The sequence below is a fragment of the Narcine bancroftii genome, chromosome 12 (genome assembly GCF_036971445.1).
Source record: "Narcine bancroftii isolate sNarBan1 chromosome 12, sNarBan1.hap1, whole genome shotgun sequence".
Lineage (NCBI taxonomy): Eukaryota > Metazoa > Chordata > Chondrichthyes > Torpediniformes > Narcinidae > Narcine > Narcine bancroftii.
The window spans coordinates 80,443,855-80,461,064 of NC_091480.1; the positions used below are offsets into that span (position 1 = coordinate 80,443,855).

The window sequence follows — 17,210 nt, forward strand, 5'->3', positions numbered from 1 at the left end:
ATATTTGGATTCCAGCTAAACCACACCATTTGATTTAAAATTAATTATGTAATCATTCTTTCCTAGAAGAACCTTTACAGCACAAGTACTAATTAACTCTGTCTCATTAGACAAGGCAGAACTTAAAATAGTTTTTAGTGTGCTCTCCTGACAGCTTGCTTTCCCCAATTGATACTGAGATGAAAGATCCCTGGGGTTACTGCACCACATTAACTCCCAGCACAGACTCCTGTGGATGGATCTGCTTTGTTCACAAGTGTAAGCTGAGTGCGAATGTGGCTGTAAACTCACTGGCTATCTGCCGCTGTGCCCTCTGCTTGTGTCAGTGTGGAGACTGGGAACCATAGAACATGATAGCACAGAAACAGGCCCTTCAGTCCATGCCAAGCTATTAGTTCTGCCTAGTCCCATCGACCTGCATCTGTCCCATAGCCCCTCCCATCCATGCATCGATCCAATCTTCTCATCAATGTTGAAATCAAACTTGCATTCACCATCTCCATGTCAGCTCGTTCCGCACTCCTTCCACCATCTGAACAAAGAAGTCGCCCCAATGTTCCCTTTAAACACTTCGTTGTCAATCCACGTCCTATAGCTCATCTCACCCAATCTCAGTGGAAAAAGCCTGTTTGTGTTTACCCTATCTATATCCCTCAACATTTTGTATATCTCTATTCAATTCTCCCCGCCCCCCCTTATTCTCCGACACTGGGAATTTGCTCCACCATGTTGACCACAGTTTTACTCTACGTTATGTGGAGCGGCCCCACAGAAGTAGTCTACCACCTGATCCTGTGACAGCATTCCTTCCATCTTGAACCTCTTGGGTCTTGAGGACAGGGTCATTCACTGATGAGGAAGAAGGGAATGGAAGGATGTTCCGATAGAAGGGGAATAGGTGAATAAGCAAGACCAGCTTGTGTTTTCCGACAAAGCTCACATTCCATTTTGCACTGCCTCTTCCATCTATCAGCCACACACACACACACACACACACACACACACACACACACACACACACACACACACACTCAACTGCTCAATCTGGCAATATCGCATCCAGAGGTCCTATCCTTGCCCCTCTCTCCTCCTGAGCTTTGCCATCTCCAGCCCTGCTGGATCTCCGAGCCACATCCCAGTTCTTGCAAACCCCAATCTCCTTGTCCCCACCTTCTGTGTCCATGCATATGGAGGGAACCACGCTGGTTGGAGTGGGAAGAACCGAGGCTTGGGTATCAGAGCACAGTTTGAAAATCAAGATGATGCTACATTTTTACAAAGGCTTCCAAATGCTGCTCTAAGCTTCTGGAGGAGTCTGGCATCTCAGCAATGGAATGCTTGTCCCTCACTGTGTTGATGTCCATGTTACAGTGACTGCGTTAGTTCTCTGTCCCAGTACAATGAGGATAGATACCAGAGGTACTTTAACAAATTCTCTTCTGTGGATTCACCTACTAACTTTGTCCCTCTATTTTCAGCTCATGCTAATGGCTGTTCTCAACTGCCTGTTTGACTCCCTGAGTCAGATGTTACGGTGAGTTTGGCATTAGATTTCAAATCTTTCTCAATAGCTCATTGGAAATGTACTAACCCACTCCCTACCCTTTATCTTGGTGCTGCCTCCAGTCCAGCCTTGACAATGAGAGTTTATTGTCATTTACATGAGTACAATGTACAGATGCAGTGAAATCTGTGCTTGCTGCAGCCACACAGGTACTAAAACAAACAATAAGTATAAATTAAATCAGCCATTCTCAATGGGGGGTCGCAGCACATTTAAGGGGGTCCACGGACTGAAATCATAAAATATTTTTTATGTAGTTGGTTGGAGAGAAGTACAGAAGAATCCAACTAAACATGACTGCGTCACAGAGAAGGGGCCCCATAAATTTCGAGCGGAATCCTAAGGGGGACATATCCAAAAAGGGTTGGGAATGGCTGATTTAAATGAACACAAGAGGACAAGAGGTAAGAAAAGATAATAAATATGAAAGATGGATATATATTCACTGGAGACAGGCAGAAGCCTGCAGACGCTGGAATCTGATGCCAAACGCAGTCTGCTGGAGGAACTCCGAGAGCGAAGCAGCCTCCATGGGAGAGTAGGAATGGTCTGAGCCCTTCGTCCATCACAGTTGGACAAAAATATTGCTGTTTCAATGGTGCAGACAAATCTTTGGTGGCTTTCAATGGGGTTATGGTGAGAGTAGTTAAAAAACCTGATAGTTGTTGTTTGGCGGGGGGGAACATGTTCTAGAACCTGGAGGTGTTGGACTTCATGCTTCTATACCTTCTGTCTGAAGGTAGCAGTGAGAAGCCCACACCGCCCAATACACCTAAGACCCTATTATGTTTTGAAGGGTGCACGCAAAGGAAACCCATGCAGACACAGGGAGACCGTACATACCCCTTACATCATGGGATTTGAACTCCGGTCATGATTGTTGATGCTGTAACAGCATTGCGCTAACTGCTATTCTAACCGTGCCTCCGAGGGAGGTTGTGACCAGTTTGTTGGATACCTTGAGGCTGCACCTCACGTTTGTGTCTTCAGTAGATGGGAAGTTGGTGCCTGTGATAGAGTTGGCTGGATTTGCCACTTTGTGTTCCCAGGCACTCCAGCTTCCAGACCAGGCAGTGATGCAACCAGTCAGTGTACGTAACACAGTAGACCTGTAGAAGTTTGAGAGAATGTCCAATGACATAGCCAATCTCCTCAGACACCTTGGAAAGTTGAGAGGCTTTGGCAGATGTGTGGGACAAATATTTTACAGTGTGGTGGGGGACTGAAACAGGGTAGTGATGGAAGCAGATACCATAGTGGTGTTTAAGAGGCTTTCAGATAGACCCATGAAAATGTAGGGATAGAAGATCTGGATCAAGTACAAGCAACAGATTTAATTGATTTCGGCATCATGCTCGGCACAGACATATGGGCTGAAGGGCCTGTTCCTCTGCTGTACTGTTCTACATTCTAGGTACCTCTGACCTCTTGATTCCTCCCTTTCTAACCCCACCACCACAGATGCCTGGAAATCCCTCCCTAAACCTTGCCATCTCTCAAATCCAGGACACTTAACATCTGCCTCGCTGACTAACCCATGGTCCTAATGCCTCCTACTGAGACCTTCTATGAGAACCCCTCGTCCTTCCTTACTGACTCCACATGCATGCCGTTTTAATTCTCTTGCACAAGGGAACTAGGGAGTCATGAACCACAAGTTTAGATGGTTTCTTTTGTGATCTGTTTTTCAGGAAGAATGTGGAGAAGAAGTCTCTGATGGAGAATCTGGATGGTGTCATGTTGATCACGGATGAGATTGTGGATGGAGGGTGGGGACACATTTTGTACTTTGTGAGGGAGTTGATTGACATCAATGGGGGTACAGTTAGGGGCAGGGATCTGGGGTGAGGGCTCACTAAGGGACAGTGTGAGGAAGGGGGATTAACATCAGAGGGTGTACAGTCAGTGACATTGGGAGCTGGGGGAAAGGGGTCACTGAGGGAGGGGGGATTAACATCAGTGGGGGTAAAGTCAGAGACCCTGGGTGCTGAAGAGAGGGGTCGCCGAGGGAGGGGAATTAACGTCAGTGAGGGTACAGGATCTGGTGGAGAGGGGTAACAGAGGGAAGGGGTAACGTCAATTGGGTTACAATCATGGACCCTGGAAGAGGAGTCACTGAAGGAGGGTGATTGACGCAAGTGGGGGTACAGTCAGTGACTCCAGGACCTGGGGGAGCGGAGTCACTCAGGGAGGGAGTAACATCAGTGGGGTTACAATCAGGGACTCTAGGAGCTGGGGAAGAGGAGTCACTGAGGGACTGTGTGAGGGAGGGGGACTAACATCAGTGGGGGTACAGCCAGGGACTGAGAACTAGGGGAGAGGGGTCACTGAGGGAGGGGGATGGATGTCAGAGAGTGTTCAGTCAGTGAGCAGCTGCAGGAGGTGAGGGGTTAGTGAGGGAATGGATTATCATTGAAGCTGCTGTGTCCTGGTTTAGTGAGAGGTTTTCCCATGAATTGTCCTTCTTTCCTCTGCCAGGGTTATTTTGGAGAGCGATCCGCAGCAGGTCATTCACAAGCTGAATTTTCGGGTAAGTGTGCAGCCCAGCATGTACATCCCTCTGCCCCAGTCACCTCTCTGTAATGACTATATCTTCTCCTTCTCTCTCCTTTTTTCTTTCCACACTCTCTATAACCCGGCTTCGAGTCAGACGGTCTCTGAATCAGCTTACGGTTTCGTTCTCTTTGACTACTTGACAAGCAGTGGCAACTCCGACAGTCGACCTCCCAACTAGCGGCAGGGTGCGCAGGTACAGGTGTGATGCGCTGGCTGGTGTCCGGGTCCACTCTGCCCTCGCTGATCCACCAAAATTCTGTGATAAAAGCACAATTGCCGGAAACACTCAGTGGTTCAGGCAGCATCTGTGAAGGAGGAAACTGGGTTGATGTTCCATATCAAATCTTGAGCTTTCACAGACACGAAGCACTAATTGTTTCCATCTCAACAGACTCTGCCTGGCCTGCTGAGTGTTTCCAGTATTGCCTGCTTTAATTGGCTATGCCTGATATGGATCTGGTTACCACGATTCAGTCTGCCTCGGATAATGAGTTGAACCAAGGCCCCAACTGGCCACTTGGTGCTGGAGCCCCTGTAAATCAGAGAGCAGGTGAGCTCCTGTCTGTCCTGGTCAGTCATTCATCCACTGATTATCATGCAGCAGTTTGTGGGATCTTGCTGTGCCTGAATTGGCCATCCCATTTTGCATGTTGCAGTAGTACTTTGAACAACACCAAGACGCTGTGGGACAGCAGACCCCACAATTCATCTTATACCCGAAGCACTCGTCCCCTCCACCAGCAGAGTAGTGTGTCCTGCCTACAAAGTACAGTAAAATCCCTGGTATCTGGCACCTACAGAGATTGCGGGTGCCAGAAATGCAAACTTTACAGATACCTCTTATAATGCTGAACCAATATTAAGAATAAACAGTTTAAAAGACGAAACACAGTGCAAAATATAAAGTAATTTGAAAAAAATCGGTATTGTAATTAGGTAAAGTTCATTTTAATCAGGTAATTCCATAACTTAGAAAATTTTAATTCAAACGCCAGTCGCTGGCGCTTTAATAGTGTTACACTAACCGTACTGCCATCATAATTAACACCCCTCCCCCAAGTTTACAGATCAAGCCTGACTAAAATACTTAATATTTAGGCAGGTGTAGGGAGACACATCCGACCGGCTCGTCATCCCGGCCACCACCATTTTATTTAAAAGCAACTTTGTTCTAACAGCTGCTGCGGGTAGGACACAACTGGGGTGCTCCACTGGTTGAATGTTTGCTCCTATCTTCACCAAGGGGTTCTGTATTGCTTCGGAGAACATTTACTTTCACAATTTTAAACTTTTATTTAAATTTTTATTTATTCATATTTGTTTTATTTATTTCCTCTGTTTCTTTTTTCCGGTTGCTTGAGTTCTGGGCACCAGGGATTTTACTGTACACTGCAATTACTCACCTAGCTGACACCAAGACCTCAAACACTTAGAAGGACAAGGCAGTAGATGGGGTTGGAACATCACCACTGGCAGCTTCCCCTCCTTGTCACACACCACCAGTCCTCCATCACCACCAGTCCTCCATCACCACCAGTCCTCCATCACCACCAGTCCTCCATCACCACCAGTCCTCCATCACCACCAGTCCTCCATCACCACCAGTCCTCCATCACCACCAGTCCTCCATCACCACCAGTCCTCCATCACCACCAGTCCTCCATCACCACCAGTCCTCCATCACCACCAGTCCTCCATCACCACCAGTCCTCCATCACCACCAGTCCTCCATCACCACCAGTCCTCCATCACCACCAGTCCTCCATCACCACCAGTCCTCCATCACCACCAGTCCTCCATCACCACCAGTCCTCCATCACCACCAGTCCTCCATCACCACCAGTCCTCCATCACCACCAGTCCTCCATCACCACCAGTCCTCCATCACCACCAGTCCTCCATCACCACCAGTCCTCCATCACCACCAGTCCTCCATCACCACCAGTCCTCCATCACCACCAGTCCTCCATCACCACCAGTCCTCCATCACCACCAGTCCTCCATCACCACCAGTCCTCCATCACCACCAGTCCTCCATCACCACCAGTCCTCCATCACCACCAGTCCTCCATCACCACCAGTCCTCCATCACCACCAGTCCTCCATCACCACCAGTCCTCCATCACCACCAGTCCTCCATCACCACCAGTCCTCCATCACCACCAGTCCTCCATCACCACCAGTCCTCCATCACCACCAGTCCTCCATCACCACCAGTCCTCCATCACCACCAGTCCTCCATCACCACCAGTCCTCCATCACCACCAGTCCTCCATCACCACCAGTCCTCCATCACCACCAGTCCTCCATCACCACCAGTCCTCCATCACCACCAGTCCTCCATCACCACCAGTCCTCCATCACCACCAGTCCTCCATCACCACCAGTCCTCCATCACCACCAGTCCTCCATCACCACCAGTCCTCCATCACCACCAGTCCTCCATCACCACCAGTCCTCCATCACCACCAGTCCTCCATCACCACCAGTCCTCCATCACCACCAGTCCTCCATCACCACCAGTCCTCCATCACCACCAGTCCTCCATCACCACCAGTCCTCCATCACCACCAGTCCTCCATCACCACCAGTCCTCCATCACCACCAGTCCTCCATCACCACCAGTCCTCCATCACCACCAGTCCTCCATCACCACCAGTCCTCCATCACCACCAGTCCTCCATCACCACCAGTCCTCCATCACCACCAGTCCTCCATCACCACCAGTCCTCCATCACCACCAGTCCTCCATCACCACCAGTCCTCCATCACCACCAGTCCTCCATCACCACCAGTCCTCCATCACCACCAGTCCTCCATCACCACCAGTCCTCCATCACCACCAGTCCTCCATCACCACCAGTCCTCCATCACCACCAGTCCTCCATCACCACCAGTCCTCCATCACCACCAGTCCTCCATCACCACCAGTCCTCCATCACCACCAGTCCTCCATCACCACCAGTCCTCCATCACCACCAGTCCTCCATCACCACCAGTCCTCCATCACCACCAGTCCTCCATCACCACCAGTCCTCCATCACCACCAGTCCTCCATCACCACCAGTCCTCCATCACCACCAGTCCTCCATCACCACCAGTCCTCCATCACCACCAGTCCTCCATCACCACCAGTCCTCCATCACCACCAGTCCTCCATCACCACCAGTCCTCCATCACCACCAGTCCTCCATCACCACCAGTCCTCCATCACCACCAGTCCTCCATCACCACCAGTCCTCCATCACCACCAGTCCTCCATCACCACCAGTCCTCCATCACCACCAGTCCTCCATCACCACCAGTCCTCCATCACCACCAGTCCTCCATCACCACCAGTCCTCCATCACCACCAGTCCTCCATCACCACCAGTCCTCCATCACCACCAGTCCTCCATCACCACCAGTCCTCCATCACCACCAGTCCTCCATCACCACCAGTCCTCCATCACCACCAGTCCTCCATCACCACCAGTCCTCCATCACCACCAGTCCTCCATCACCACCAGTCCTCCATCACCACCAGTCCTCCATCACCACCAGTCCTCCATCACCACCAGTCCTCCATCACCACCAGTCCTCCATCACCACCAGTCCTCCATCACCACCAGTCCTCCATCACCACCAGTCCTCCATCACCACCAGTCCTCCATCACCACCAGTCCTCCATCACCACCAGTCCTCCATCACCACCAGTCCTCCATCACCACCAGTCCTCCATCACCACCAGTCCTCCATCACCACCAGTCCTCCATCACCACCAGTCCTCCATCACCACCAGTCCTCCATCACCACCAGTCCTCCATCACCACCAGTCCTCCATCACCACCAGTCCTCCATCACCACCAGTCCTCCATCACCACCAGTCCTCCATCACCACCAGTCCTCCATCACCACCAGTCCTCCATCACCACCAGTCCTCCATCACCACCAGTCCTCCATCACCACCAGTCCTCCATCACCACCAGTCCTCCATCACCACCAGTCCTCCATCACCACCAGTCCTCCATCACCACCAGTCCTCCATCACCACCAGTCCTCCATCACCACCAGTCCTCCATCACCACCAGTCCTCCATCACCACCAGTCCTCCATCACCACCAGTCCTCCATCACCACCAGTCCTCCATCACCACCAGTCCTCCATCACCACCAGTCCTCCATCACCACCAGTCCTCCATCACCACCAGTCCTCCATCACCACCAGTCCTCCATCACCACCAGTCCTCCATCACCACCAGTCCTCCATCACCACCAGTCCTCCATCACCACCAGTCCTCCATCACCACCAGTCCTCCATCACCACCAGTCCTCCATCACCACCAGTCCTCCATCACCACCAGTCCTCCATCACCACCAGTCCTCCATCACCACCAGTCCTCCATCACCACCAGTCCTCCATCACCACCAGTCCTCCATCACCACCAGTCCTCCATCACCACCAGTCCTCCATCACCACCAGTCCTCCATCACCACCAGTCCTCCATCACCACCAGTCCTCCATCACCACCAGTCCTCCATCACCACCAGTCCTCCATCACCACCAGTCCTCCATCACCACCAGTCCTCCATCACCACCAGTCCTCCATCACCACCAGTCCTCCATCACCACCAGTCCTCCATCACCACCAGTCCTCCATCACCACCAGTCCTCCATCACCACCAGTCCTCCATCACCACCAGTCCTCCATCACCACCAGTCCTCTTGAACCTCAGACCGCAACCTTCCTCTCCTGATCTCTGCATATTTTCACAAGAAGCAGAACTACAGAGTTCCCAATCTGTGAAGGTCACTCAGTTACATTTCTAACTGGGATTTTAATGTTCTTTCAGGTTGATGATGCGCCATTAACGGAACAGAGTATGGCTCAGGTAAGAAAGACCCTTGAAATTGAGCCTTAATTATTCCCTTCCCCACTGCCTCTCCCTTGCCACTGGCCCCAAGGAAAGGGGGGCATCTGAGTGCCCGTGTGTGAGTGCCTGTGCGCCTGTGTCTGAGTGTGTGTGTGTGATTGCTATCTAGTTCCCTAAGCATCCACTGGGAGGGTGGGAGACAGTGAGGCGCTGGAATTTCAGGTCGGGATTTACTTGGGGAATTTCACGCCAGTTGTGCATGCCCTTTCCTGGGAAGTTCTGACTGAGTTATACAGATCAGCCTTACCCAGAAGTTTCAATCCTTTCAGGGAGAGCTGGGAGGGATTGGAGAGGCACCAGCCTTCGTGTGGGAGGAGAGTGGGTGGAGCTAGTAGGCTGGAAACTGGTTGAAGCAACGTTTGTAATTAAAGGAGAAAATACAACCAGCAATTTTCCGATTTCTGTCTGTTCAAAATGAATAAAGGGATGGATTACTGGATAAATGTCCCAGCGGTTCGCACCGACTCTGCTGGGGAGGGACTAATTTTGTCCTTTTTATTGGGCCCTCTTCCTCTGCCCCCTCCCCCCCACCCCGGGACACAGGATAGCAAAATCCAGGTATCCACAAGCTATTTAATGCTCTACCCCATTCTGGAGTGACAGCCCCTCCCACCACTGGTCCACTGCAGTAAGACCCATGTCTTCAGTGCCTTCAGCCGACCCCGAATCCTGAATTGGCTGTTCCAGGGTCATCAATACGAGCCTGTGAACTTCAACCAGTCGCACAATTGCTCAGTACCAGGTGGGCCATTCAGCCCCTCTGCTACATACTGCTTTTTCTGACCCACTCCACATCAGGGTTACAGATTAACATGAGCCACTACCCTCTCTGGCTACCCACACCCCCACATGGCAGGGCCATTTTAGAGCAGAGGAGTACAGGGTAATGAATAAGGTGTTGGGCACACGCCTTCAAGTGTGGGATCTCATGATACAGCTGTACAAGTTGTTGGTGAGACCACACTTAAAATACTGTGTATAGACCTGGCTCTAAAGGTTGTCACAGCCAAAGGGTGGTAGTGGGAACGAGCTCCCACTGCTACACAAATGCTCTTCATGATGTGCGACTCAAACAGCCTCTGACAACAAAGTCCAACTCCTGGCCTTCACTTGTGGCATAGTTCTTATGCCCGGTGGAGCTGTTCTCACTGACAGGAGAAAGGGGCAAAGGCGCCTTGAAACCAGATGCTCCGGGTAGGTGGGGCTCATTAACCATGGCTGGTAACTCATCCAGGAGAGGGAAAACTCTGATTTCAAACCTCTACTGTCTTGTGGCTGTAGCCGCTCACGGGAAAGGCTTTGGGAGCGATAAATCTGGAGTTGCAGTCCAGAAGGCAGCTGACTGCTGTACCCAGCACCGGGTTCGGCAACTCCTGCGATGCTGCCGGCACCAAACTGTACCGACGTTCGTCGTTCCTTTGGGCCTGTCATTAGCATTGAGTGGGAGGGGGGGAGGGGGTCCTACTGCATAGGCCACAGATGGATCTCCATATCAACTCTGCCTTGCGCCCTGGAGAAGTCACTCCAGCTTCGCTTCAGTGACTACCAGAGGCACAGTGCCCACGGTCGACCATGACCAACTAGGAAGGATAACAATGTGGGAAGGGATGCAGAGGAGATTCACCAGGATGTTGATGAGAATGGAGAGCTTCTTTACAAGGAGAGGTTGGATTGGCTGGGTCTACATTCCATAGGGTATAGGAGGCTAAGGGTGAGCTTGTAGAGGTTTATATAATCATGAGGGTCATAGATAAAGTGAATACTCAGTCTTTTCCAATTACTCTAAAACTGGAAGGCATAGGTTCAAGGAGCGAGGGGAGATATTTAAGGGGGAACCAAGGGGCAACTTTTTCATTAAAGAATGGTCTGTATCTAGAATGAACTGCCAGACTAAGCTGTAGAAGTGGGTATAATTAGACATTTGGACAGATGTATGGAAAGAAGAATGCTCACCAAATGCAGGCAAATGGGAGTAGCCCAGAATGTCAACGTGCTCAGCAGAGAAAGTTGGGCAGAAGGGCCTGTTCTGTACAGTGTGACTGACTGGTCCAGCAGAGGGTGAGGGAGTTGGAATTGTGGAACTGTAGCACCACCTGCAGGTGGCTTGGTAGAACTGCTCTGGCTCCTTGGAAGTTTAACTCCTTGGAGTTAAAGGCCTTGAGTCCTTGAGGTATGAGCTAAAAGCAGGTGAAGTGGCCTATATTAAAAGGCTGGTGAAAAGGGAAGAATAGGAGGGGCAGAGTAGAGACCAACAAACAAAAGGTGTGAATTAGATATGATAAATACATGTTAGAGCTTGAGACCGGCAGGGAGTGTAGTGAGTGAGACTCCCAAAACTCCCTTCAAAGAGAGGAGAACTTCTTCAGGGTAGGCATTGCTTGAATAGGTTTTGCAGTGGAGCAACAGAATGGAGTGAAACGTGAACGCCTGTAGGCGCTGCAATTATAGTAAAAACAGAAATGGAAGAACTCAGCACATTTTGCAGCATCCTTGGGAGGTAAAGATATATTACCAACATTTCAGGCCAGATCCAGCATTTCTATGTTTTTACTATGATCACAGTGTCTGCAGACCTTTGTGTTCTGAACACATGGGAAAGATGTTGTCAAGCTAGAAAGGCTGCAGAGAAGATTTACAAGAATGTTGCCTGGATTGGAGAACTTGTCTTTATGAGACAAGGTTAACCGAGCTAGGACTTTTCTCTTTGGAGCAAAGAAGGGTGAGGGGTCCACAAGATTATGGGAGGGGTGGACAGCCAGCCCCTGTTTCCTGGGACAAGAGTCACAAACACCAGATGACGTCCTATATAAGGTGGGGGGGGGGGGTGGCATCAGGGGTACATTTTATTTTTACACAGAGTAGTGGGTGTCTGGAATGCATTGCCAAGGTTGGGGGAGGTTGGTACAAAAGGGATATTTAAAAGATTCTTAGACACATGGATGGGTTATGAGGTAGGGAAGGTTTAGGTTGTTGAGTAGGTTTATATAGGTCGGCACAACATCATGGGCTGTAATGTTCTGTGGGATGTTGTCAGGATTTGGAGTCCTGAGCTGTAGGGAAGAGCTTTATTCCTTGGAGTGCAAGAGGGTGAGTGAGGGGTGATTCAAAATCATGAGAGAAATAGAACACAGTCTCCTCCCCAGAGTAGGGTAATCAGTATGCAGAGGACATCGGTTTAGATGAGGGTGGAGAGATTGAACAGGAGCCAGAGGGGTAACTTTTTTTTTTACCCAGAGGATGGTGGGTGTTTGGAATAGGCTGCTGGAGGAGGTGGTTGAGGCAGGTGCTGTTGTAACGTTTAAGAAACATTTGGACGGGTGTGTGGATAGGATGTTTGTTTTTTTTGAGGGCCAAATGCAGGCAGGTGGGACATATTGGTTGGCAAGAGCAGGTTTCCACGCTGTTTAACTCTGAAAATCTGCTGGGGGTACCTCAGTGGGTCGAGCAGCATCCGTGGGAGTAAAGGAATGATCAATGTCTCGAGCTGAAACTCTTCTGTGTGACCTGCTAAGTTCCAACAGCAGATTGTGTTTGGCTTCAGCTTCCAGCATCTGTAGTCTCCTGTCTGTCTCCTTGGGAGTTTACACTGAGATGTGGGGTCTGGCCCTCGATTGCCAGGCCCAGTGTGGCAGAATAGACATGAAAGTCTGCAGATGCTGTGATTGTAGAGCTCCTCCATAGGTGCTGGAGGAGCTCAGCCAGTCTCACTGGCCAAGTTTGTCTTCTTTCACAGAGTCCAAATCAATTCTCAACTCTCCTCCGATCATATCCAGTTAACACTTTTCATTGGTCTGGACACCTCCCCCTGCCAGTTTTCAGTCTTCATTCTGACGCCTTCCTCTTCTTGGCTTACACCTTGAAGAAGGGCTCAGGACTGAAACGTTGGCAAGATCTCTAACTCCTATGGACGCCATGAGATTGGCTGAGTTCCTCCAGCACCTCTGTTTTTAAACAGCTCCTCCATTCTACTGCATCATTCAATAAGATCCAATGGCTTCAATCCCACCTTCACACTCTTGTGGTGTCTGTCTGCCTCCATGTGGAATTAGTCCATGACTGCCTCAAAACCCCCCTGGAAAATGTGAAAGATGCACTATCGTTTAGAAAGAAACTCCTCTTGGTCTCCGGCCTTGTGTAACAGTGCCTCCTCGTTCCAGACACCCTCAGAAGGGGAAGCATACTCACAGCGCCCACCAGTCAGTCCATCTCAGAATCTTGTGTTTCAACAAGATCACCTCTCATTCTTCAATGAGTGTAAATCTAACTTGTTTAACTTCTCTTCCTACATCAAGCCCTTCATTTAAGGAATCAACAGAGCAAATCCTCTTGGCCCTGCCTCCAATGCAAACTTCCGTCAATATGCGTCAGTGCTCATGGGGAACTAGCTGTGGAGAGGATAAATGTTTCATCCAACCATTCTCAATGGGGTCTTACAGCCCATTTAAGTAAAAACCTTATTTTCACCTCACGTAACATAAATGTTTTTTATGTCGTCGGTAGAAAATTACGTAAGAAACCAAAATGTAGCTGTTTCACAGGGAAACTTTGGGCTCTTAAACTTTGAGTAGAGTTCTGGAGGCCATAGCCAAAAAAGGGTTGAGAATAGCTGGGTTCATTCTTTTTACCAATGATTCAGATTTATTGTCAGAGTACGCTCATGACATCACATACAAGCCTGAGATTCTTTTCCTGCAGGCCAGGCAGAATTACCACTTATTAGTAGTGCAAAATACTGTACTCAATGTACACATGTGAACACACTGCAATATAGTGCAAAAGTAATAATTAATTACAAGATATTAGTGCAAGTTTCTCCATTCCTATTGCTATGTGATTATAGCATGGTACTGGGTGCTCTGAGGTGTCACTGTCACATGTTTGCGGGACCCACTGTAGCTCGCAACCGTTCTGTGCCCAGGAGCCCTCCCCCAGTTCTCCATGAATGCTGTGGGAGATCCCATGCTGTGGGGCTTCAGGCTTGTGGAGAGAAGGCAGATTCCTTCTGAAAGATCCTGCTTGGCATGATGGGGGTGTGAGGGTCTGAGGACTCACTGACCAGCTGCTGTCTAATTCTATTCCAGGTGCTGCAGTCGGCGAAGGAACAGATCAAATGGTCACTGTTGAAGTAAAACCGGAATCTTCCTTTCTCTCATCTGCCCTCCCCGTCCGTTATACTCCACGCATTGTCTGAATCTTGGCTGAAGCCACACCTGCCCAGGGGAGGCAAGATAAAGGCAGGACTTGCCTGGACACATAGTTATCCTTATAACCTCGGCCTGACCTCTGCACCTCCATTCCACACTTGGGACGTCCCAAAGCCCATTATTGTCAGAGTGGTTCTGTTTCGCAGGGTGCGGGCAGTCTGCTGGACTCCACAGGGAAACCCATCTATAAGCTAAACCATCTGATCTTGGTCACCAGTATGTTTTCTGTGTGTGTGATGCTGGCTGAGAGGAGGATGAAGTGGGTGAACAAACCCCAAGGATTGTTCATCCACTTGCAGTCCCAGCACTGAGGGGTTTCCTGACAGACATTATCTAGGCCATTTCACTAATCCCTGAGCCACATTCCCATTCCCAACAGCTGCTGCCCTCACCCAGACACTACAGAACTGTGTGGGGATCAGTGCAATTGAGTTCAAGGTGTTGCTTGTGGGGAGAGGATTCGGAGACATCCGAATAATAAAGTCAGTGGAGCATTTGGGAGCAGTGTCTTTCTGCAGAGAATGGAGTAGGTGTGGCACCTTCCCACTGGGAGGGGTCAGGTGTGGAAGCCCAAGCTGATGAGCATTTTGTAGAAGCACAGTGGCTTGGGTGGGAGTGGGGGGAGGGGTGCGGAGGAATCTCCTGTGGAACATGATCAGCTGAGCGAAGCTGGGTGTTTCTCCGTTGTGACCACAGAGTGACAAGCAGGGCTGGTGCAGCCATACTCATCGCCACCTGTTGCTGATGCCCGTGGGCTTGCAGCAGAACTGGGTTCCCTCCAGGATTGTCCGCTCCCTCCTGGAGGAGGTGAGGAGGTTCTGGGGACATTGAAGCGGCAGCTCTGTGAAGGAGCTGGTCAGCGAGCATGGCGGTCAAGTGACAAGATATAGAGCTGGTCAGCGAGCATGGTGGTCAAGTGACAAGATATAGAGCTGGTGATCTGCTCGAGGGACAGGTCAGCTCCCTCCCCGGCCTAACACTGCAGCTGGAATGCAGATAATGACATGTATGTGAGAGAAATGCTCGAGCTCCTGAAGAATCCCGGAGCTGGACATTTGGGCTCTCAATTCTCCTCTGATCCAAATTTAGCCTCAGCACCACTGCCTTGCTTCCTCCTCCTCTTCCTGACTTCCACATGCGGAAGGAGATTTCTAGTGTTCAAAACTCGAAGCAGAGAGCTCCTCATTTCTGGGTGACTCCTTATTCTGAAACTGGCCCTTCTTTCCACTAATATCATCTTCCCAACTTCAGCCTGCCAACTCCACTCACAACCTGGTACGTTTCAATAAGATCACGCCATATCATTCTTAATGAATGCCAGCCCAGTCTGCTCAATCTTTGAGCAAACGTCAATCGCTTCACCACAGTGATTCTCCCCACCGGTGTATGTACCGGTTTGTGTGGGGTGTTGCTCAGGGCACAGCTGTGTGGTGCTGCCACGTTAGACTGTTGACACCCTCTGGGCCCCACTGAGGCTGAGCAGCTGCCTGGAGCGTTTGGCTTGGTTCCACCATTGGATTCTGTGTTCCTTGAGGCCTATTGCAAGCTCCTCAAACCATTGGTATCCACCTGCTTTGCACCAACACCAAGCTCGTAGAGCTGTCTTTGTCTCCGTGATTAAGTGTAAGGAGGTTCAGGCCAAATAGGAGTGTTATAATCACTGAAATGTACCTTTCAATTAAAAATAAGTTTGTTTAAATCTGCCTTTAATTTTCCTTATTTTTCTTTCCAACTGTGTGCCTCATGAGAGCAGAAGGCCATCTCATCAGGTTGGGCTGCTGTCCTTCAGAGCAGAAGAAAGTGCGGTGGGCAGGTGCTGGTTTACCTGGTGCTGAGACCAGGGGCGAGTTTGAATGTTGGATTGAAGAGATGGTTGGGACAGGACTGTGTGCGCCAATCCTATGTCAGTGTTCACATGATAGCTACAAAAACCTGCTGGCTGTGGAGATAGATGGATCGTCACAAATCCTTGTCTCACACTCTCAGGCTTGATTCCAGGAAAATTCTATCAACCTCCACCCTGAAAGCTTTGATTGAACCTGCCAGGTTCCCAAATGGACCACAAGATGTAGGAGCAGAAGTTAGCCCGTCGAGTCTGATCCATCCTTCCACTCAGCCCCACTACCTACTTTCTCCCCGTAACCCAGTGGTTCTCCACCTTTTTTTCCTCCACTCACATAACACCTTCGATGCCATATGTAACGGATTACTTAAGGTAATCCCATGATTCTACCACCTGAACCCTATACTTTCCAGTGACCAGTTGACTTACCAGCTGGATGTGTTAGGAATGTGGGAAACCTGCCCCCGTCACAGACAGCACTGGAGGGCAGGCTCGAATCCATGACACTGGAGTAGTGAGGCATCAGCTCCTCCAGAGGATGGAGACCCCCCCCCCCCCCCGAAACACCCAGCAGGTCAGGCAGCGCCTGTAGACAGAGAACGAGGATCACCTCAGATCTCGGCCTTTATTTCGAACGCCCTGCATCTGCAGGTTTTTAACTCTGCCCTCCTGGAGATGATTTGCATCCTTTCTCTCTATTGGTCACTTTACAATAGTGGCAGCCCATGTTATGGAAATAAGAAGAGGGAGCACCAATCGTAAGGATACAGTGGCAACAAGAGGCAATGAGATGCAAATATCAGGCTGTGGAACGAATGAGCAAACCTGATGGATTGGCGGAAAGCACGTCGGTAGCCAGAGTCTTAAAGGCACCGTTCTTCCAGCACAAGCCTTGTTGGGATAGGGAGTCTCAACCAGCAGAAGGGAACTAGTCTCTGGGATTCCCTGATTTCAAAGCAGAGGAGCTGAGACTAGAGGGGCCAGGAGCACTAAGGTGCCACGGGGGAGGTAATGGTGCACTTAGAGAACAAATGTTACAGTACACATTGATGAAGGGCTCCATCCCGAAATGTGGTTATTAGACAAGTGTACCCTGTTTTACAAATACTCACTTTATGAAAACTCGCTTT

The 17,210-nt window shown here is 50.0% G+C and overlaps 1 protein-coding gene across 5 annotated transcripts in view; it reads left to right on the forward strand.

Moving 5' to 3' along the window:
• Positions 1-15,936, forward strand: part of LOC138747651 (coatomer subunit zeta-1-like) — a 28,084-nt gene extending 12,148 nt beyond the window's left edge. For 4 of the 5 annotated variants that reach the window (XM_069907076.1, XM_069907080.1, XM_069907079.1 and 1 more), the window contains exons 5-9: positions 1,479-1,534; positions 3,256-3,333; positions 4,043-4,094; positions 8,953-8,991; positions 14,115-15,936. In XM_069907076.1, coding sequence (XP_069763177.1) covers positions 1,479-1,534; positions 3,256-3,333; positions 4,043-4,094; positions 8,953-8,991; positions 14,115-14,162 — 273 coding nt within the window. In that variant the 3' untranslated portion in view covers positions 14,163-15,936. Of the gene's footprint in view, positions 1-1,478; positions 1,535-3,255; positions 3,334-4,042; positions 4,095-4,214; positions 4,310-8,952; positions 8,992-14,114 lie in introns of those variants that run through there. The other variant, XM_069907078.1, reaches the window with a different exon arrangement.
• Positions 15,937-17,210: the final 1,274 nt, after the last annotated feature.